The following is a 23609-nucleotide window of genomic DNA, read 5'->3' as shown; positions in this document are numbered from 1 at the left end:
GATGAAACAGTTGTGGAAATCAAAGGGGAAATTATAGGGTCAATTTTCAGTGTACCACACAGGGCATTAAGAGAGAGAACTATCTGAGCTGCACGATTAATTTGTCATGCACCAGGTTGAAAATGGCCCCTATATCATCACGTTACAAATTTTTGTATAAGAAATGTAAAAAGTGTAAAAAAAAAAAAAAAAAAAAGTGTCCTTGCATTTTAAACTGACAACTATATTAAATCTGTTCCTGCCACACTTTTGAATCATCAGGAGAAGCAGAGCAGACTTGTCCGACAATTTCATTTTCATGGATGGCCTGAAATTGGAATTCCTGCTGAAGGAAAAGGAATGATTGACCTCATTGCAGCTGTCCAAAAGCAGCAGCAGCAGACAGGAAACCATCCAATTACTGTGCATTGCAGGTAAGACTTATTTCTTCTCTGCTTTTTTAAAATTTTGTAATCATTCCTATTATTTATGATCCGCATAACATTCTCCATCTGCCCTTTCTTCTGGTTTGATGATTATCATGGCAATGTTCTATTCCAAGGGACTGGACAGTACTTTTTAAAACAAAACAAAACCAAAACTCTGTTTCTTCCTGGATTAGTTAGTAAACAATATAAACTATTAGCCCAAGCCTTGCTCCCCTAGTGGTGAGAAGATATGTGTCGATGTGAGGAATAAAACATTTGAATACACACTTGCACCTTAACTTCATTTAGTTTTGTGATTGGGGAAGTACAACTGCAGTGAAATTTAAAAACAATGTATATTGCAATAGCACCCAGAGGTCCCAGTCAGGATCAGAATCCCATTGTGCTATACGTTGTCAAGACATATAGTAAAATGTGGTCCCTGCATGAAGTCTAATTTTAAGGCACACAAGTGAGTTTAACAAACAGGAAGGAAAAGGAGTTGGGAGAACAAGGAGAATAGTGATAAGATCACACTTTTACATTGCTAGCGTACAGCTTAATGAATGTGATGCAATTAAAAGGTATTTTTGTCCTCAGACATTTTTCATTTCATTTATTTGCTTCCCCTTTAATTTCTGCCCACTTCATTTAAAAAAAAAAATTATTTGCCTTTGCCTGGATATTTTATTTTCTTCAAACCCCTGTCCTTTTTCAGGGGTTGTTAAAGTCTGTTTCTTTTTTGTTTTAAACTTTCACTTTTGCCAGTTTTTAGTTTGGGGTGTTTTTTTAGTGTCTTTCCTCATTCCAATAGAATAAAAATGAATTTTTTTTAACCCTTTACCTATTTTAGATATTTTTTTAAAATCAAAATAACAATACACTCAGTTCCCCTGATAACCCTTTTCTACGTCCATGTCCTTATCAAGGTTACTGCCGTCTCCCCCACAAAGAGTTGAGTACTCTTTAACAAGACAAACTGAAGCCCACTTTTAACAAACGATATCACTGGAGCTCCTGAGGCACTGAAGGAGAAGTTGCCATGCTCCTCAACTGAGGGGTTATTAAGCTCATGCTTAACATTGACATCTCTTGACACTGGCGACTTTACCAACTATTGATTACTTGGCATTATTCTAAAACCTATTGAAGGAAATTTAACAGTTTGTAATTAGCATGTTAGCTCTTTAGGGCATGTCTTTATTCTATGTCTGCTCTGTGACTGGTGCTCCCAGGCATTACCTTGATACAAATAATAAATATCATCTCTCTCTGATTTCCCCTTTTGGGGGAAGATTATTCAGCAGTTTGTGGGAGGACAACTCTGGTGACATCTGGAGTACTCAGATTACCCCCTTTTAATCTGGCTGTTGACTTCGGTGTGGTGCACAAACTGCACTAATTTCATTGCTTGATTATCCCTTAGAAATGGAAAGAGGTCAAATTCCCATGCTGATTCTTTTAGATCTAACTGTAGCCTTTTATAGTATTGACGCTGAGGTTTCCAGCACCTGTCTGTGGTCTCCAGCAGGGGAGACACTTAGCATCTGCAGTATGATGGTGACAGTAACTATTATTTGTAGAGGTATGCCAGTCTTTTTTTTCAATGAGGTCTGCAAACTGGAAGTGCCTTTGGATTTTGGCAGCAGGCATTTGCCTTTGGATAATAGGCAATTGATTATTTCCCTCTCTGCAGAAATGTTATCTCAGCTATTGTGACCTCCAAATTGGTTCTTGCAATGTGCTCTACAGGGAATTACCCTCAAAGACCACTTGGAAGCTATAGCTAGTGCAGAATGCAGCTGCCCACTTATCAGCTATGAGTTAGTGATGGAGAGCATATTACACCTATTCTCTGAAGTGTGCACTGACTTTCAGTTTGCTCTGGGAACAATTAAAGGTACTGGTCTTGATCCATGAAGCCTACGATTTGGGTTTGGGTTACTTGAAAGATCTGTGTTCTCATGCACCATTGGAACAAACAGCTGTGGTGATACTTGCTAACAGTCCCTTTGTTTGCATGTCTCGAAGCTTGAGTCTGTTGACATTCAGGACCTGGTCTAAGAATATGCACATTAATTAACAGAATAAGCAATTCCTCTCTCCTACTTTTTGCTTCTGATTTGTTTTGTTCTTTGTTATTTTCACATATTTTCCCTAAAGGCTTATTTTCTCTGTACCAACTGAACTTGTAGACACTAACAGTTTTAGTGCCTGATTCTGCAGTTTGACAGTGGATTGCAGCAACTACGTTTTGAAATCTGTTAGTAAGTCAGGACATTGAATGATATTTAAAGCGAGTAAAATATGGGACAGTTTTAGCCAATCAATAAGGGAGAAATGCCCTTTTTGCCTAACAGTATTCCTTTGGTTAATGTAACATGTTGGAAATCAAAGAACTAGAACCACATAGTACATCTAATACTTCCATCCTCTCAGACCCACAAAAGCTTTGAAGAATTAGGTTAATGTTGTAGGCCACATTTCTCTCTGAATTTTAACCTAAGTTTATTTCGAAACACCACTGGAATGATAAAAACCGTATTCCAAAATCCTTAAGACTTAGAACTCTCTACTCTTCTCAGTTACATAGAGTCATATGAGAGTGTATTTTGGAAAATCAGCTGCTATACTTGAAAACTCTGACATCCACGTTCTTAAGGCTTATGACTAGAACCTTCTCTCAAATACACACAGATTCAAATCTTGAAAAACCACCTAGTGCATTTAAAGTCCAGCAGCTGATTTTCCAAGATGTATGTTAATGTAAGCCCATGTATTTTGAGGATTAAATGCTAAGCCTTTAGAATTTAGGAATTTTCTGTGCAAGTGTGAGCTTGCAATTTCAGAAGCTCCTTGCCCAAGGTATGCAGTGATTTCCACATGCTTAAGGTAGGGGAAGGAAGCCAAAGGGGGCAGATCCTCAAATGGTATAAATTGTCTACTGAAGTCAGTGGAACTATGCCAATTTACACCAGCTGAAGACCTGCCCCCTGGCTTGATTCCCCTCTTAAGTATGTGTTTTAGTGTCTTTATTTGTGGGAAGTTCAGATTTCACCTTCTAAGTGGAAGGATCAAATTTAGCCATTGTTATCCATGAATGTTATGTCTGTAAAGCAGAATGCACTCTCATTTAATTTTTGAGCTGTGTACTTTTGATTATAATCCCTGCAACCTGCAATAGCATACATGTAGTCAAGTATTTACTTTAATTTTTTGTTTAAATCATATTACATACAGAAAATTAAATGTCTAATGTAGCAACTGTTAAAGCAGGTTTTGGTTGTCCACTGTGATGCGTTTTTCTGACAGAGAAACATGACATTAATAATCATGGGTGAGCTGTTTGTATTTGTATGCAAATTATTATCAACAAAAATAGGCTTTCCTTATCCATTAAAATATAAGCATATTACTGGTTCATATATCACCAAAATCATTGTTTGTCATTTAGACTGCTTGCAAATTAAAACAAAAACTGCTTAGAGCAAATCTGTTTAACATGCCTATGACTTATTAAACATTACAATCAAGTTCTTAAAAACAGAACAGGGCAATGAAAAGTAGTGAAGTGCTGGAAGGTGCTGATGGTTCATACATGAGACAGTGATTTTTCTTTTTTAGTTGTGCCTCCAAAAAGGGCAAAAGAGGAACTCCCAAATGCTGACTGTCTACTTTGGTTCTTGAGAGCGGCATCTCTGGTTACAAGGGAGGGATGCAGTAACTGGAGATTTACTGGGAAATGTCAAAGTTTAGACTGTCTGGAGTAAGAAATTAAAACCTAAAATCCTTGGCCCCAAGTCATGTTTCCTACCTTATCTGCAGTTTTAAAATGCCTCTCAGATGAGGAAGAAATGATGGTTTAAAAGGTGAGGAGAGGCAAGGTTATGATGTTCTCAGCAATTTCATAAATAACTTATCAATGGAGGAAACATCTCAGAGTGCACAGAAGCAATTCTTTCCCTGGCCAAAATATGGATTACCTTAGAAGGAAAAAAACAGACATTTTCACTGAGTATGATGAGGTAGAATCCTCTTAAATCAAGTATTACTCGAGAGCTCTGATGAGATGAAACCTGACAATGAGGAGGGAGTGATATGGTTTTGTTACTTTATCTCAGAATTTTGTGTAAGGAAGTTTAACGTAACCCAGATTTTTCCCCTCTCTTTTTTGATGCAGTCTGTGAATTGTTTTTCAGTCTCTAGTATGTGTATATATGTGGGTAAAGAGGTAGTACTAATTAGCATTTATTTCTACTTTTTTAAAAAATAATACATCCTACTTGAAATGTGAGAATTGTGGAAAAACTGGAATATATTGTCTTACATGGTAATATTAGTGCCCTAGAGATCAACATGAGGAAATCTAGTGCTACCTCATACAATATCATTTTCCTTTTTTAGCCCTGACCTACTAGACACTCCTTCAAATGGCTGCATAGGGAGCAAGACCAGTGGTTGAAAGCTCTCTCATACCTTGGGATTTTGCAACTAAGTTAATGCAGATCTTATCAGCATTAATTCACCTGTTTTTCCCTTCCACAATATTGAACACGCCTCTTCCAAAGGATGGTTCTTCTTCGAGTGATTGCTCATATCCATTCCAGTTAGGTGTGCGCACGCCACGTGCACGTTTGTTGGAAGATTTTTACCCTAGCAACACTCGGTGGGTCGGCTGGGCATCCCCTGGAGTGGTGCCGCCATGGTGCCGGATATATACCTCTGCTGACCCAACCGCCCCTCAGTTCCTTCTTACCGCCCGTGTCGGTCATTGGAACAGTGGAGCGTGGCTTAGCTGATCTCCACCTCCCTAGCTACTCGTAGTTTTCTTGTTGTTGTTGTGTATATAGTTCAAGTTTTTATACTTGCAGTTAAGTTTATTATTTTCTTTAACATAGTTAGTGTATATAATTAAGAGGGGTTCGGTGATTAGCCCCTTCCGCTCACCGGGTGCCAAGGCCCATGCCCGGTTCACAGGGTTTCAAACCGTGCTCGGCCTGTCACAAGCTGATGCCTACAAGAGATCCTCACGACCTCGGGGAATTCCACCTCGCAGATAAGTGCCGCATTTGCAAGGCCTTCAAGCCGCGGACCAAAAAGGAGCGGGACTTTCGTCTTAGACAGCTCCTGATGGAGGCAGCTCTTACTCCTCCACCATCGGCACCGAGTGCCAGACAGTCCACACCGGGGAGAAGTGCATCTTCGGCACCAGAGCGCACCAGTACCGCTGAGGCCCCTCGGCACCCACCGTTGCCGGCCCAGATGTCTGCTCGGCACCGCTCCCTCTCCCCATGGGTAAAAAAACATAAGACTCCTGCAGCTTCTGTGTCCACGCCACAGTCGGAACACCCGCCTAAGTCGGACCGCCCAGCACCGACAACTGCCGTGGCACTGACAACTTCAGCACCATCGATTCCGGTCCCACAAGAGCCGTCGAAGCCGGTGCCTGACCGCTCCCCGGCACGCGCCATGGTTGAGCTTACTATTTCCTCCACGCCCGAGACTTTTTCTATGGCAAGGGAACTGATTGCACTGACGGAGTCTGCACTGACGGAGTCTGCGCTGCCTCACCCATGGCACCACCGGTGCGGGTTATACAGTCCATAGGCAAGCCTGCCCTACTGAGACCATCCTCCATTGGCACCGCTGAGAGGCACCGATCACGATCATGGTCCCGTCGGCGTTCTCGGTCCCATCGCTGATCCCGGTCCCAACGCCGCTCGCAGTCCCGGTACCATTCTCCATCTCGGTACCAGTTGTACTCGCGGCATTGTTCAAGACCCAGTTCACCAGCCTGGTATTCTTGGTACCAATCAAGCTCCCGGCACCATACCTCTCGCAGCCGCTCCCGGCGTCGAGCTTCCAGGTCCCAGTCGACCTCCCGGCACCGTTCCGGTCGCAGGTCCCGGTCTTGTTCCCAGTACTGGTATAGCGCCCAGTACCGATCTCTGCTGCAGCGTACAGACAGACTACCCAGGGATGGAGACCATACTGAGGGGTTTTCAGCTCCTCCTTGGCCGTCTTGCCATGTATGTATGTCATCCCATGTGGACAGTGCTTCTTATGCACAGGACCGTGACTTAGATGTTCCCAGCTGTGTCTTTCAAGAGGCCCAGGCTCAAGACCAAGGACCTCATCAGTGGTCCTTCTGGACACCTTGGGCATATCACCAAGCCCAAGGTGGACCTCCAGTGCCATCACGCTCCATACCGTCGGAGCACCGGGTGCTGGAGGCTACTGTTAGCTGCCCCCCTCCTGCGGCTATGGAGGACGCTCCCATTCGGGCACCAGACCCTCAGGTCCCACCGGAGCTGGACGTCGCCCAAGTCCATGAGACAATGAACCCTATTGTCCCTGGCCTTTCCTCTTCCTCTTCTCCAGATGAAGTGGTGGTGGGGACATCCTCCTCTGGCCCTCCTCCAATTGACGTAAGGTCACATCAAGACCTTCTGAGATGGGTGTCTCTGAATATGAACCTCCAGGCGGAGGAGGTTCCGGAGATAGAGGACACGGTGGTAGATATTTTATCGGCTGACACTCCCACAAGGGTGGCCTTACCATTTATTCGGACGATCCAAGCAAAGGCTGATACCATCTGGAAGTCTCCAGCATCTATTCTGCCCACAGCTCGGGGAGTTGAGAGGAAGTACATGGTGCCCTCTAAGGGGTACGAGTACCTGTATGTACACCCTCTTCCCTGCTCCCTCGTCGTCCATCGGTTAACGAAAGGGAGTGCCATGGCCAGCAAGCCCCTGCCCCAAAAGCAAAGGAGGCTGGGGGCATGGATTTATTGGGGTGTAAAATCTACTCTGCCGGGGGCCTCCAACTCAGGGTGGCAAACCAACAAGCCCTGCTTAGCTGCTATAACTATAACACCTGGGCAGCAGTTGAGAAGTTCACAGAGCTAGTACCCCAAGACTCACACCAAGAGTTTGCGGCACAAGGAAGGAAAGAAGGTGGCGAGAACTTCTCTCCAGGCCTCCTTAGACGCAGCTGACTCCGCGGCCAGAACTCTGGCTTCAGGAATTACCATGAGGTGAATATCATGGGTTCAGGTGTCAGGCCTTCCACCTGAATTGCAGCATACGATACAGGACTTGCCCTTCGAAGGTCATGGCCTATTTTCGGAAAAGACTGACCCTAGGCTGCAGAGTCTGAAGGACAATAGGGTGATCATGCACTTGCTCGGGATGCACACACCGCAGACTCAGCGCAGACCCTTCCGGCCCCAGCCTCAGTGCCCTTACCCCCTGCCTAGACAATGGCAGGACTTCGGCAGGAGGCGTCGCCGAGGCAGTCGTAGATGGCAGTCCGGACCCCAAGGGGGTCAGAATCATGGCCACGCCAAACCACCCGCAGGACCTAAACCAAACTTTTGAAGGCGCGCCCGAGGGCGATGTACTAGTTGTTCAACAGGATCCTTTCCCTCCCTTTTGCAACCCGCCTTTCCTCTTTCCTCCCTGCGTGGACCCAACGAACTCTTACGCACGGTAGAATTTGGATACAGCCTTCAGTTTATTTCACCCCCCCCCGCCTCCCATCCTCGTCCCTCTTCAGGGACCCCTCTCATGAGCAAATCCTCTTGCAAGAGGTACAGTCCCTCCTTGCCATGGGAGCTATAGAGGAGGTACCGGAGGACTTGAGGGGCAGAGAGTTCTACTCCCGCTATTTCCTAATCTCCAAGGCGAAGGGAGGTCTCAGACCAATTCTAGACCTGCGAGGACTCAACAAGTTCTTGATAAAGTTGAAGTTCCACATGGTGTCTCTCGGGACCATCATCCATCCTTGGATCCTGGAGACTGGTATGCCGCCCTCAATATGAAGGACGCGTATTTTCACATTGCCATTTATCCTCCACACAGATGGTACCTCAGTTTTGTGGTCAACCGTCAACATTTCCAATTTATGGTCCTTCCATTTGGCCTCTCCACAGCCCCAAGAGTGTTCACAAAATGTATGGCTGTAGTCGCCGCCTCCCTCCGTCGTCGACGCATACACGTCTTCCGTATCTCAACGATTGGCTCATTCGCGGGGCCTCCGAGACCCAAGTAACACGGCATGTGGGCATCGTCAAGGACCTATTCATCCAGCTAGGCCTGATGATCAACCTAGAGAAATCTACTCTGGTTCCCACACAAAGAATAGAGTTCATTGGGGCCATTCTGGACTCCAGTCTCGCCAGAGCCTTCACGCAATGATATCAATTATACAAGGCCTATAAAAATTCCCAATGACTTCGGCTCGAATTTGTCTCAGCCTCCTGGGTCACACCAAGCACGCCAGGCTACGCCTACGTCCCCTTCAAACTTGGCTCTCCTCAGTATACCACCTGGGGTGACACAATATAGACAAGATCCTCATGGTTCCCTCGAGACTCCTAGGCTCCCTTGACTGTTGGTTGATGCCCTCCCTGGTGTGTGCAGGGATGCCGTTCCATCCGCCCCACCCTTCTATGGCCCTGACGACGGATGCCTCGTCTCTCGGCTGGGGTGCTCACCTCGGACATCTTCGTACTCAAGGCCTTTGGTCATCTCAGGAGGTGGCCTTGCACATCAATGTCCGAGAGTTGAGAGCAGTCTGCCTTGCATGCTAGGTGTTTCAACAGCATCTGCAAGGCTGTTGTGTCTCAGTGTTCACAGACAACACAACGGCCATGTATTACATAAACAAACAGGGGGGGACACGGTCCTCCCCTCTTTGTCAGGAAGCCATTCAACTCTGGAACTTTTGTATAGCCCATTCGATAGACCTGGTAGTGTCCTTTCTCCCAAGGGTTCGGAACACTCTGGCGGATCGACTCAGCAGATCCTTCCACTCTCACGAGTGGTCGATCCGTCTGGACATTATTCATTCTGTTTTCTGGAAGTGGGGATTTCCCCGCATAGACCTCTTCGCTTCCTGCGAGAACAGGAAATGCCAGATGTTCTGCTCCTTCCAAGGTCTCTCCCCGGGCTCGATCTCGGACGCTTTCCTGATACCGTGGATGAGCCAACTGCTTTACGCCTTTCCACCGTTCCTGCTGGTTCACAGGGTCCACAGGGACGGAGCTCGCTTGATCATGATCGCCCCAGCATTGCCCAGGCAGCACTGGTACACCATGTTGCTTGACCTGTCGATAGCCAGCCCAATTACCCTGCCTCTTCTTCCAGAACCTCATAACTCAGGACCACGGCAGACTTCACCACACCAGACCTGCAGTCCCTTCACCTCACGGCATGGCTCTGCGTGGTTAAGCCAGTCAGAGTTACGCTGCTCTGCCCCTCAGTACAACAAATACTCCTGGTAGCAGGAACCTTCCACTCGGTCTATGTATCTGGCCAAGTGGAAGCGTTTCTCCTGCTGGTGCGAAACGCAAAATGTTACTCCCACCGAGGTCTTCGATCCCCACCATTCCTGGACTACCTCTGGTCTCTCAAACAGCAGGGCCTAGCGGTATCATCATTGAGGGTGCACTTGCAGCCATTTCTACCTTCCACCCAGGGGAGAGTGGCCCGCTCCGTGTTTTCACACCCTATGGTTTCCAGGTTCCTCAAGGGCTTGGAGCGCCTATACCCCAAGTACGCCGCCCTGCCCCTACCTGGGACCTCAACCTGGTCTTAACCAGACTTATGTCTCCACCATTCGAGCCGTTAGCAACCTGCTCTGCTGCATATAACCTGTCCTGGAAGACAGTTTTCTCTCGTAGCCCATTACATCGGCCAGACGAGTCTCCGAGCTTGGGCGCTCACGGTGGACCCACCGTATACTGTGTTTCACAAGGACAAGGTGCAGTTGCGACCACACCAGCGTTCCTCCCTAAAGTGGTATCAGCCTTCATCATATCAATCAGGACATCTTCCTTCCGGTCTTCTTCCGAAGCCACACTCATCACGACGGGAGCAACAATTGCACTCCTAGATGTCCGTAGGGCGCTCATTTTTATATCGAACGGACGAAGCCCTTTCGTAAATCGCCCCAACTCTTCGTTGCAGTGGCAGACTGAATGAAGGGCCTACCTGTCTCCTCCCAGAGGATCTCCTCTTGGGTGACGGCGTGTGCATGCCCGCACTTGTTATGACTTGGCTCATGTTCCCGATTCGAGCCATCTCACCGCACATTCTACCAGGGCTCAGGCTTCATCTGCTGCCTTCCTGGCTCATGTACCCAATCCCAGGAAATATGTCACGCCGCAGCTACCTGGTCCTCGGTCCACACCTTTGCTTCGCATTATGCTCTGGTTCAAACAGTCCAGAGATGATGCAGCCTTTGGATTCAGCAGTTCTACATTTCTGCCGACATCTCACTCTGACCCCACACCTAGTTTAGGCTTTGGGAGTCAATAATTGCTGAATGGAATATGAGCAATCACTCGAAGAAGAAAAGACGGTTACATCACCTTTGTAACTGTTGTTCTTCGAGATGTGTTGCTCATATCCATTCCAAACCCGCCCTCCTTCCCTCTCTGTTGGAAGTAGCGGCAAGAAGGAACTGAGGAACTGAAGGGCGGTTGGGTCGGCAGGGGTATATATCCGGCGCCATGGCGATGCCACTCCAGGGGGCACCCAGCCAACCCACCGAGTGTTGCTAGGGTAAAAATCTTCTAACGAATGTGCACACGGCGCGCGCACACCTAACTGGAATGGATATGAGCAACACATCTCGAAGAACAACAGTTACAAAGGTGAGTAACCGTCTGATATGGTAGTAGAACCTCTGAGAGCACAGCGTCACTGCCAGGGAAACTAGAAGAGGGGTGAGAACTTAGTCCAGATCCACAGGGCTGCTGAACAAATGGTTGTGTGTGGGTTCATGCACGTGTGTGTGTATTCCAGATCTTCTGAGTTTGGGAACCAAACATCTTTTGGCAAATAGCCCATATAAGGGACAATAAGGTCTGTTTTTATCTACAGCTCATAAATGAATGTATTATATGTATCTGGAATGATTACATTTTTCCTTTGACAAGAATTATAAATAACATTTTAAAATAAAATAATAACATTGATACAGTTAAATCTCCTTGGGCTGAAATGTGTATTTGAAGAAGGGCTTTTAATGACTTTAGCTGGCACAAATAGACATATAGCAAACACACACTTATAAGATACTGCAATTAACATTGGAAAATCTAAAACAAATCCAAATAATGTATCATTTTACTAGATTATTCCAGATTTCCTGCTGGAATTTGCTCATATCCCTGGACCATATCCATGAAGTTTTGCTTGAGTGAGAATTGAGGTGCCTGTTCCTTCACTCCTTGCTCAGGTACAAGTCCCATTGAAGTTAATGGGTGTTTTGCTAGAGTAAGGTGTGCGGGATTTGGCCCATTGTGTCTTGTTCAGATATACCATGAATTTCCAGCATTCACATTCACTCTGTATCTGTGTGAATCTTAGAATTTAAGCCATGATTATTTTGAAAAACTCTTGTTAGTTGCTTTTTGTTTATAGTCCATATCATACCAACAAGAATGTGAAGACCTCTAAAGCAGAAATACTGATGTATTGGCCACTGGCTAACAGTTATAGGGACAAAAATCCTACTGTATATTTTGTATAATATTCTGTAATCAGGTGAGATGTTTCTTCATGTACATCCAGCTGAGATGTTTAAATAGGTCACACGTTAAACTAAGAAGTGCAAGCTAAGGAACTTCCCCACTGCCTAGGATACAATGCCCAACATACTGGGCCAAATACATTACCAGTCCAATGAATTAATGGAGTTAGGTGTGGATGAATTTGTCTCTCCACATTTAAATAAAACAATAATGTAATAAAACAAATGAAATTGTATTATTTGCATGTTTCTATCTAGATTAAATATTACCAGTTTTCAGAACACAGGTTTCTATTTATTTTTCTCATTCTATTTAGAGAAGATTTAAGAGTGGCAAGGACTGACCACGACAATTATAACAGATAATAAAAATATCAAACTACTTAATATTGAAGGGTTTTACTAAGTGTTGCCTAGAGACAGTTTTTATAATTCTTTGTCCTCCATAGTGTCTTTGTAGCTGCCCTCTGTTCTCAGTTTCTTCCTCTCTATAGGTGCCTGAGTTTTTCTCTTCTTTATTTCTTCACACCTTCAGTGGCATTCTCTTCTAGGCTGTAGTGGAGTCTAAGGACCCCCCCTGCAATGGATTATTTCTGTAGCCATATCAGTTTGCCCCATCAGGGTTTCCTTTGTCTTTGATTCTTCTATCCTTCAAGAAACAATATTAGTCTGTGAGCCAAATTAAAAAAGGCCATCATCCTAAAAGATTTGGGTTGTTGAGGAAAAGAGGGAAGGGTTGTTGAGGAAAAGAGGGAAGAACAAATATGAAGGGGAGAGTACTGTACTGTAAACCATACAACATATACATTTTATCTTGCATTTCTAAGGGAAGTTGAACCTACATGTAATCTCACTTAAATTATTTTTTAGAGATAAATGTGTGGGTGTGGTGTTTTGTCCAAAGTGTTTCTCAAGTTGGGGGTGGGAGGACAGATGGTATGGGGAAGAATAAAAGGAGATTCTTCCTTTTTTTGCCCATTTAGACATAAGGGAATGAGTAGCATATTTAACTATTTCTGGGTACATGTTTACAAAGCAGGGCTTTGGAACTGTGCTCCAGCTCTGCTCCAGCTCCAGGCAAAAACCTGCAGCTCCACTGCTCCGGAGCTGCTCCGCGCTGCAGCTCCAGGCCCCGCTCCAAAGCCCTGTTACAAAGTATTTCATGTTATATTCTTGTAGCATTTTTTCATCTTCCTGCAGCTATGGACCTATTCCAGAATGAGTCATTCACCAACCTTGTAGACAGTTTTTCTAGGGATTGGCTAATTACATATAAATCTGAACCTTTTTAGATTTTGCAGCTACTTTTAATCTGATGAAAGTAGTTTTCTATAGGGAATTGCACAACTAATACATTTTACCTGTTCACTTTTGCCTCTTGCTAGACTTTAATGTATCCAGTTGAGGATACATGTTTGTACTTAATCTTTTCATAAGGACCTGCTTATCAGAATGATTTCTTATTTGATGGAAATAAAGTAAAAGCAATGGCTGTTGATGGTGATTACAATTCATCTTGCTTATAAATGATTAAAATATGTTAAAAATTCAAACATAATGAATTATTTTGTAGTTATCCTTGGTTTAGGGACATGAATTAAACTTTTCTGTCTTTCATTTAGCTTCATCAGAGTCCCAGAATCATCCAGGTTTTTATGACTATTCCCGCATTGTGGCTGTGTGCCTCACGGTTCCTAATCACTGTTATTTGGCCTCTACTAGTTGTAACTGCTTACTCTGAACCACAGTGAAATTAGGAGACAAAATATAAACTCATCTTTGACATTGGTCAAATGGTCATTAATCAAATGGCAGTGAAAGGAGCTCCACCCTATTTTATTTTCACTAATAATGGCAGCAAACAGCCAACCAGCTGCTGAAATTTGAAAAACAAGGGAAATGCAAGTGTAAAGGTAGAAAGTGGACAGTCACTTTGTGCATTCAACAGCAACAGCAGATATGGACTAACCTATTGCTATTCTGCATGATCAGGGCTAGATTTCAAATTAGATGGATTTTATCCACAATAGGATTTAGGAATTGTACTTTTTATTTGAATATATAATATGGAGTATCAGTTCTGATTCTTAGCTTTAGACTTGGTAGCAGCCATAACATTTTAGTCTGTATTAAATTGAGGATAAAGCTAAATCTATTAGATGAAATGAGAGTCAAACACACTAAAAATAAGAAAATAAAAATGAGAAACCCTGGTAAAGGAGTCCAGAACAAAACAAACAATGCAGGGAAAAGCCTTTAGACAGCAGCAGCAGCAATAAGGCCAGAGCCTGACAACTAGGACAATCACATTTTCTTGTTGGACAATCAAATATGAAGTCTTACCTGCTTACAGAAAAGTGGTTAAGAAGGAAAAAAATACCAATACAGATCAGTTCTATCATATCACATAATTTGGAACAATGAGCCATCACTGATCAAGAGAGACACATAGCTAGAATAATAAAGTGTAGGTTAGGAATTAGTTTCATTGACAGGAATGTTTGGGGATGGTGTACTATGTAATATGATTCAGTTACTGACAAGTCTTCCCTTTCATAAGCAACAAAGAATTTGCCCAAATCTTTAAAGATAACGGTGATAGTACCATAAATTTCAATTGGTTTGGAGACAAATACAGATTAGAAACATTTCAGGTCTACAGGACTATGGCCCGAGTTCTACAATCATATACTGTATACACGTGCTTAATTTTATGCACACATAGTGCATTTGATTTCTATGGAATTATTCACTTGTATAAATAAGCATGTGTAAGTGTTCGCAGAAAACAGGACTTTATCAGAACTGGCCTGGTTGAGAATTAATTTTTATTAATTCTTGATTATAACATGGAAAGTTATGCCATGCATATGACAGCAATAAACTTAGTAAGCAAGAGACTTTTAGTCTGCTAATAACAGTACTTGAATATTCTGCATTAATTATTATGTAAAGTATCTTTGTTGCTCTTTATTGTAATTTGGATGGGTATGTCCTGACATTTTGTTAAGCAAAAGAAATATGTTTGTCTTGCAGTGCTGGAGCTGGAAGAACAGGTACATTCATAGCACTCAGCAATGTTCTGGAACGAGTAAAGGCTGAAGGGCTCTTAGATGTATTTCAAGCTGTGAAGAGCTTAAGAATGCAAAGGCCACATATGGTGCAAACACTGGTATGATATTTAACAATAAGAATCTTTGTCTAATAATGTAAGATTTCTAAATGTTCTGGTGGGAAGAGAACAAAGGCTCATTTTACTAGCTGCAATAAATATATTATGGGACTACTTTTAACAACTATATACTTATGTTGAAAGAGGTGTTTCATTATAAACTTCTATTTTATTTTGTAATAGGCTTTCTAAAAAATAATTTTGGGGTAAAAGTTGCTGTTTGTTGTTAGCGAACTGCTGATTTTGGTTTGTTTGTTTTTGCGGGGAGGGGGACTATGAAAGATTTTTTTTAAAAATCCATGGGGACATTCTTGTGATCATGAAAAAAGACATACATTAGTTCTTTTTTAAATAAAATGTTGATAATTTTATCTAAAAAATGGCTTAAACACATCTAACTGACTTGCAGTTAGTTCTCACAGAGGAGAAGTGCCTTTGGAACATTAGAAGAATTTAGGTTATATTTATTTAACAAAGTTATGAATATCTGAAGATAGTTTTTCAACCAACATCAGGCACAGAATCCTGGAGAGCTACAAACTTGAATAAATAATAGCAATACATTGCATTTCTAGCACTTTCCATTCAACAGTCTCAAAGTACCTTACAAACAATAATCTCAAAACTAGGGCTGTCGGGAATTAAAAAAATGAATCGCGATTAATCATGCAATTAAAAAAATAATCATGATTAAACAATAATAGAATACCATTTGTATAAATATTTGTGGATGTTTTCCAGATTTTCAAATATTGATTTCAATTACAACACAGAATACAAAGTGTACATATTTATATTTACTTTTATTACAAATATTTGCACTATATAAAACAAAAGAAATAATACATTTCAATGCACCTAATACAAGTATTGTAGTGCAATCTCTTTATAATGAAAGTTGAACTTACAAATGTAGAATTATGTACAAAAAATAACTGCTTTCAAAAATAAAACAACGTAAAACTTTAGAACCTAGAAGACCACTCAGTCCTACTTCTTGTTCGGCCAGTCACTCAGACAATCAAGTTTGGTTACAATTTGCAGGAGATAATGGCTGCCCACGTCTTGTTTACAACGTTACCTGAAAGTGAGAACAGGTGTTCACATGGCACTGTTGTAGCCGTCATTGCAAGATATTATTGTGCCAGATGCGCTAAAGATTCATATATCCCTTCATTCTTCAACCACCATTCAAGAAGACATGCGTCCATGCTGATGACAGGTTCTGCTCAATAACAATCCAAAGCAGAGCGGACCAACACATGTTCATTTTTATCATCTGAGTCAGATGCCACCAGCAGAAGGTTGATTTTCTTTTTTTAGTGGTTCAGGTTCTGTAGTTTCCGCATTGGAGTGTTGCTTTTTTAAGACATCTGAAAGCATTCTCCACACCTCATCACTCTCAGATTTTGAAAGGCATTTCAGATGCTTAAACCTTGGGTTGAAAGTTGTATCTATCCATAGAAATCTCACATTAGTACCTTCTTTGCGTTTTGTCAAATCTGCTGGGAAAGTGTTCTTAAAACGAATATGTGCTGGGTCATCATCTGAGACTGCTATAACATGATATATATGGCAGATTGCAGGTAAAACAGAACAGGAGGCATAAAATTCTCCCCCCAAGGAGTTTAGTCACAAATTTAATTAACTCATTACTTTTTAACAAGCATCATCAGCATGGAAGCATGTTATCTGGAATGGTGGCCGAAGCATGAAGGGGCATATAAATGTTTAGCATATCTGGCACATAAATACCTTGCAAAGCTGGCTACAAAAATGCCATGTGAATGCCTGTTCTTAATTTCAGGTGACTCTGTAAATAAGAAGTGGTCATCAGTATCTTCTGTAAATGTAAACAAACTTGTTTCTCTTAGCAATTGGCTGAAAAAGAAGTAGAACTGAATGGACTTGTAGGGTCTACACTCTTTTGTTTTTGAGTATAGGAGATAGTGGAAGATATAAGATGGATAGGTCTTTAGTGACAAATGGCAGCATTTCACGGCAGGATTGGTTTCATTTTTCTGGAGTGGGACTCAGCTTTCAAAAGTTTGGGAAACACTGTATTATGGGTTTATGACCTTGGAAGAAGGTGAGGTCAGTGTTATCACTGGGGAGAGCAAGGAGAAAATATATAGTTTTGCTGTATGCTGTTAAATAACTGTTAACCAGAAGTGACTGCATTTCATTTTGTTTGCCAAAAGCTGGGAATGGGCAATGGAATTGATCACTTGATGTTACCTGTTCTGTTCATTCCCTCTGGGGCACCTGGCATTGGCCACTGTCGGAAGAGAGGATACTGGGCTAGATGGACCTTTGGTCTGACCCAGTATGGCTCGTTTATTTATGATTGGGAGGTGTGCATTTCATTTGCAACTGGGATGGGTTTCTGTGTGTGTGTAAGTATAAATATGAGAAAGAATATTCTTATTTTTAGTTCTTTAGGGCAGGAATTCAACAGGGCCGCACTTGGTCTCTATGTGCTACTACAACATAATTGTTTAATAATCATAATATCTATGCATAGAGAGTTTGTAAGGTGCTTTGAGGTTGTTTGAAAGGCATCGTGAACCCAGTTCTGGAAGATGTTGATCACCCCAGAGCTCATATTGACATCAATGGGACTTGAGGATGCTTTGCACCTCCCAAAATGTACTTTGCACTTAGCAGGATTAGACTCAGTAGTTTGCAAGTTCTTTCATATTTTAGATGTCTACTAAGTTTTGAGAGAGAGCCTTTTGTGGACCTCCTCTATTTCAACCTCCCAGGTCCAGTTCCAGCATCCTCCTTGAAGCTACTATCAGGCTCAGTTACACACAAATAGCATCAGTTAATAAAGACCATGAAACTTGCAAGTTTAATAAAATTGAGCATAAAAACCTTTTGTGCAAAGAGCAGAAATACAAAAATTAGCATCAACAGAGTAGATTACTTGTTTTGTCATAAACTTGCTGTTGTCCAATTTAGAATATGTTGCACTTTATGGATTTATCTAAATCTGATTATTCCAACTTAATCATAATGTACAATTGAAGTAAATCTGAATTTCTCTCTCTTTTTTTTTTTTTTTTTTAGGAACAGTATGAATTCTGCTACAGAGTGGTACAAGATTTCATTGATATATATTCTGATTATGCTAATTTCAAATAAAACTTCCTGCCTTATTTTTTAATTTAATATTTGTAAATCATGTTAATTTATACCATATTTTCCATTATGATAATTCCGACTGTAAATGATATTGTCTGTTTTGCTTTAAAAGTCAATTTTGCTGTATAAAATTATAAATTACTCAAATAGAAATATCTTTTAAAAGCTAATTATAATAAATGTTCATATACAAAATATCACTATATATGTTGTTGAATGTTATATACATTTTTTACCAAATCTTGGTTTCATTTCTCTCTCTGTATTTTCCAGTACATTAAAATATTTATCAATATTAATTTTATTTCCCAAGTTTAGCAGCCCCTACATTTTACAAAGCTATTTTTTATTTTATATTAAACAATGATACATAGTGACTACGTTTAAAGCTAAATTATTTTGCCTCTGACCTTTCTTTCACTGAAATCAATAATACACAATTGATTTCATGAGCAGTAACGTTTATTAGGAGCCAGATTCTGATACCCTTACTCATCTTCAATAGCACCTTACTCTACAAATAGTCCCATTGAAGGCAATGAGATAAGGTGCTATTTAGTGTGAGTAAGAGTGTCAGAATCTGGCCCTCAGAGTGTGATAATATAAGCTCCAACTACAGCTTAAAAACAAACATTAACAGCCATGATTTTTAAAGTCAGTATATTGTACAGCTTTATTTCCAGATAAGCCGTCAGTTAGAAATAATTCAGTGTAAATACAGAGTTTAATAAATTATTTGATTTAAATGTAGTCTTGAAAGTTTTTACTTTGTTTTTTATTAAATCTAATGTATTTTAAGTGTTCCTTACTAAATACAGTTTTGTAATTTGAGTGAGTTTCACTGTTTTGAAGATCTTTTGCATGTCAGAAGATTAAATTCTGCTGAGAATATTTTTGCTGCACCTGAGCTTCTGTCAACTGTTGCAAGTGGCTTTATTCCTGTTGCCACAAACAGACACAGAGCTTGATATAATATGTATAATAGAGAGAGAGAGACTGAGACTTTCTGCTTGACTAGAATATAAAAACAACTTCTTAAATTTTTTGAAAAAGCATTTTAATATTGAAATCCCACTGGTATCAACAGTAAAGACTGTTGATAGGAAAGAGCTCTTTTAAAATGTATATTCTTAAAATAATGTATCCATAGTTAAAAAGCAGATCTTTCCCTAAGAAAAAAGAGGATATCTATGTGTTTGCATGTCTATATATAATGAAATATTTCATAGACCTAAACAGGATTTGGGGGACAGAAAGTACACAAGACACGAGGCATCTGAATGTTGAATATTTTAAAAAATATCTTTCTCATCCTTTTAAAAGCTTATATAAATTAATGAGCACAAATAAATATGAAAATATTTAATGTATATTAATATCTAATATGCAATAGTTCTGTCTTGTTTAATTGGTTGATTTTTGAATGCAAGCATAAAAGCCTTATTTAAAAATAAGCAAACCTAAACTGATGTTTTCATTCTAGTTCTTGCACTATTTATCCCATGTTCCTTTATGATATCTGGAAATAAACAAAAATTAGTTATTCTTTTACTAATGCAGAGTAACAAAGGTGGTTCACACCTCTCCTTCTATTACATAGTGAACTGAAAATGGTTCAGGTTAAAAGTCTTTAAGCACAGTTTTGAACACTGCCATTTACTGCTTATTGTCTTGCCAGTACTGCACTGCTGTATATTTATTTGTACAGTAATTATGCACTTAACAACTAAAACAATTTGTTGTAAGACTAAACAGTTTGAGGTTAATGAATTAATTCAAAATGCAAAAATCTGTATTTGACTAAAGAAAAGAACGTTAAATAAGCTTTCAGTTCTGGCCTGGTGTGAAAGTGGAAAATATATTAAAATAAAAGGCATCAAATACATGCAGGTACAAAAAGCCAATACACTAAGGTGGTCAATATAAATATTTGTAGCATAGGGAGCATGTAAGTAAGATACTAAATTTGATGATGATACACTTAATAATTTTATCCCTCAGTCATTACAGAAGTATTCCCAACAATAAATCTCAAATGATGGTTCAGTCTAGTTTTAAATACAAGCAGTTATGCTTTCACCATTTCTCTTGGGAGTATATTCTACAGTCTAAGTAGATTTCACTGTTGAAATTTTTTTCCCCTAGTAATCAGCTTACATATTTTGTTTCACATTTTCCCACTATTCTGTAGTGCTCCTTGGACAGCCCTTAAGATCTGGCTGTGTTCAGATGTTTGGTAGATTTGTCTTGATATTACCTAACAATTGCCCCCAGAGTAGAACTCACTTTAGAGAGGGAGACAACCTTGTTAGATAATTTAAGTTATCCTGAAGTGAGATCTGCCAATTCAGACCTATATGCCAGCATGTGTTGACTTCCATGTGTTCAGAAGGGTCCACTCTAACAGATTCTTTTGCAGGTTTAGGACTCAGCTCTCTGTCTGATTAATGACTGCAAGACAAGGCAGCAAGTTAGCCTCCTGATGCAGGAAGTATCAGATACTAAACAAAAACTATGATTAATATTAACCAAAATGCCAAGAAATTCCTGTTGTCTTTAACATAAAGACATCTAAGATGTAACAGAAGTACCCATAAAAATATTTCAGAAGTGAGAAATATGGCTAAGCAATGACATGTTCTTATAATTTAGAAAGCTTGTTTTCCAATTCTTTTTAGCCAAATAACGTCGTTGTACTTAATACAACAGTCTAATAAATCTATAGAAGGATTATCTCTTTATAATTTTTTTGTATTGCATGTAATTGCATTAAAATGCCAAATAGTGATCAGAAAATGTAAATTCTGGTCTGTATGCGTTATTGGTCACTATGTGACTTACTTTACTATCTATTTTCATGTGTTACATTAGGCCTCAATTCATTAAAGTATTTAAATATATACTTTGTCTGTCTCTACTCAGCAAATCACTTATGCACGTGCTGAAGTACCATTGGCTTTTGTGCTGCTGAAACAAGCACTTAAGTTCTTTGCTGAATTGGGGCCTTAATAAAGAATGCATACTGTAATTACCAGTGTTTTTTAAAGTATTTTTATGTATCAGTTTTTTAACTTTTAAAATGAGCCTGACCACCTGTGTTTTCAATGTTTTGAAATGTTTTCATTTCCCTGGTATCATTTTTAAAGTAAAGTTACTGAAACTTTTCTGTGTAACAAATTGTATTTAATTTGTCAAATCTTTATAATGTATGTACGTATTGTACAGTTTCAGCTATCATTGATATTTTCCTTTATTACATTTATAATTTGATCTTGCTGTGTTTATAACGCCAGTGAATGTTGCTGAATTATTTGTATATGCAAATTGCAAGATCTAATACATTCTGATGCAAGAACAAAGCTTCATTTTTATTTTCACTGTTTTTCTTTCTTTAAATCTCTTAATTTAATTCCTGTACTATATGTTCATTTATATTAAGTATTCTAAAGGAGTTAAAAATCCATTACCTAGATGAATTATTTTCCATTACTTTTAATTTGTAGTTCTTGCAGACTCAGAGTAATATTCTGACTAAAGTAAGTACTATGCATACAAAGTTCAGTAACTTGGTATTGCAATTTAGGGCCCAGTCCTGCAAACCTCTACCACTGTGCATAGTCCCGTGAAGTTGCTCTGATATGAATAGTCCCATTATAGTCCTCCCTCAAAATAATCTCAGTGACTAAAATCCTGGCCTGATTGACTTTTGTCAGTCCAGGATTACACTCAATATTCTTGACTAAAGAATTCTATTCCACTTATAACCATGTTCAGGCAGACCCCTGAATATATCAGCTCCCACTCAACAAATGTATCTACAAAGTGGATGGATGCCCACACTTCTCAGCCAATATTACCAGTAGTTAAAAGGAATGAAAAATTTGGTATCTCACAGGAGGAGGAAACTTGGAAACTATTCTGGCACAATTTAAAATATATTTCCTTATATCCAACCTATACCTTAACCTGAAAGGATGCTACTTAACATCAGCCAGATTAAGTCAATGACCTCATAGAATATGAAGAATTATAAATATAAAACCACTTACATGCCAGATACTCTTTGGTCATGATATGTGGACAGCCACCTTCACCCTTGTCACAGAAACACTAAACTTCCCCACTACCCTTCTTTAGATGCTACATCTCTGTAAATAATGATAATTTTTTACTATCACTCTTAATAGTAATAAAAACAATTTTCCTTAGGAGGCCTGAGGATCATGAAACCTTCAGTATCTGCTGAAACTAACATTTTCATGTATTTTTGCTGAAAGTGAGTACAACCAAATTGTTTAACCTGTTAGTTTCTCCCAGGAGAAAGCCCAACCTTCCAACCTCCTGCAGACTCTCAAAGCTGTTGCTCAAACACCACAATGGGACTGCAACTGAAAGCACCAAATTTAGCTTATACTTAAGGTTAGATTTCTGTAGCATCCAGTTGTTGTTATTACCATCGTGGCTAGGATTCCTAGTCCGGGACCAGGACCCCATTGTGCTAGACACTGTACAAACACAAAACAAAAATACACTCCCTGCACCAAGGAGCTTACAAACTAAGTATAAGACAAGGGACAACAGATGGATACAGACACAAGGGAAAGCACAAGGAAACAATGAAACAATACACGTCAGCATGATAGGCTGCTGTCTCAGAACACCAGTAGCCTAACTGTAGTCAATTTTTTTGTAGATATCACAGAAGAGGAAGGTTTTGAAGGAGAATAATGATTTTGTTTTGCAGATGTTGACAGGGAGCTCCTCCAAAGAGGTGGAAATGCACCCTCAGCAAGTTTGCAGATGACACTAAACTGGGAGGAGTGGTAGATACACTAGATGGTAGGGATAGGATACAGAGGGATCTAGACAAATTAGAGAATTGGGCCAAAAGAAATCTGATGAGGTTCAACAAGGACAAGTGCAGATGGAAGAATCACATGTACTGCTAAAGACTAGGGACCGAGTGGCTAGGTAGCAGTTCTGCAGAAAAGGACTTAGGAGTTACAGTGTACAAGAAGCTGGATATGAGTGTGCCCTTGTTGCCAAGAAGATTAACAGCATTTTGGGCTGTATAAGTAGGAGCATTGCCAGCAGATCGAGGGACGTGATCATTCCCCTCTATTTAGCCTTGGTGAGGCCTCCTCTGGAGTTCTGTGTCCAGTTTTGGCCCACACTACAAGAAGGATGTGGAAAAATTGGAGAAAGTCCAGTGGAGGGCAACAGAAAATATTAGGGGGCTGGAGCACATGACTTCTGAGGAGAGGCTGAGAGAACTGGCATTATTTAGTGTGCAGAAGAGAAGAATGAGGGGGGATTTGATAGCTGCTTTCAACTACCTGAAA

General features: G+C 40.5%; 1 protein-coding gene across 5 annotated transcripts in view; it reads left to right on the top strand.

Moving 5' to 3' along the window:
• Positions 1-21638, top strand: part of PTPRE (protein tyrosine phosphatase receptor type E) — a 131077-nt gene extending 109439 nt beyond the window's left edge. For 4 of the 5 annotated variants that reach the window (XM_075072741.1, XM_032801585.2, XM_075072742.1 and 1 more), the window contains 3 exons: positions 262-413; positions 14985-15120; positions 18193-21638. In XM_075072741.1, coding sequence (XP_074928842.1) covers positions 262-413; positions 14985-15120; positions 18193-18267 — 363 coding nt within the window. In that variant the 3' untranslated portion in view covers positions 18268-21638. The remainder of the gene's footprint in view (positions 1-261; positions 414-14984; positions 15121-18192) is intronic. The other variant, XM_075072743.1, reaches the window with a different exon arrangement.
• The last annotated feature ends 1971 nt before the right edge of the window (positions 21639-23609 follow it).

This window comes from Chelonoidis abingdonii, chromosome 15 (assembly GCF_003597395.2).
Source record: "Chelonoidis abingdonii isolate Lonesome George chromosome 15, CheloAbing_2.0, whole genome shotgun sequence".
In the NCBI taxonomy this organism is placed as follows: Eukaryota; Metazoa; Chordata; order Testudines; family Testudinidae; genus Chelonoidis; species Chelonoidis abingdonii.
The sequence above is the reverse complement of the archived record's forward strand: the minus strand, read 5'-3'. Positions and strand labels throughout refer to the sequence as shown.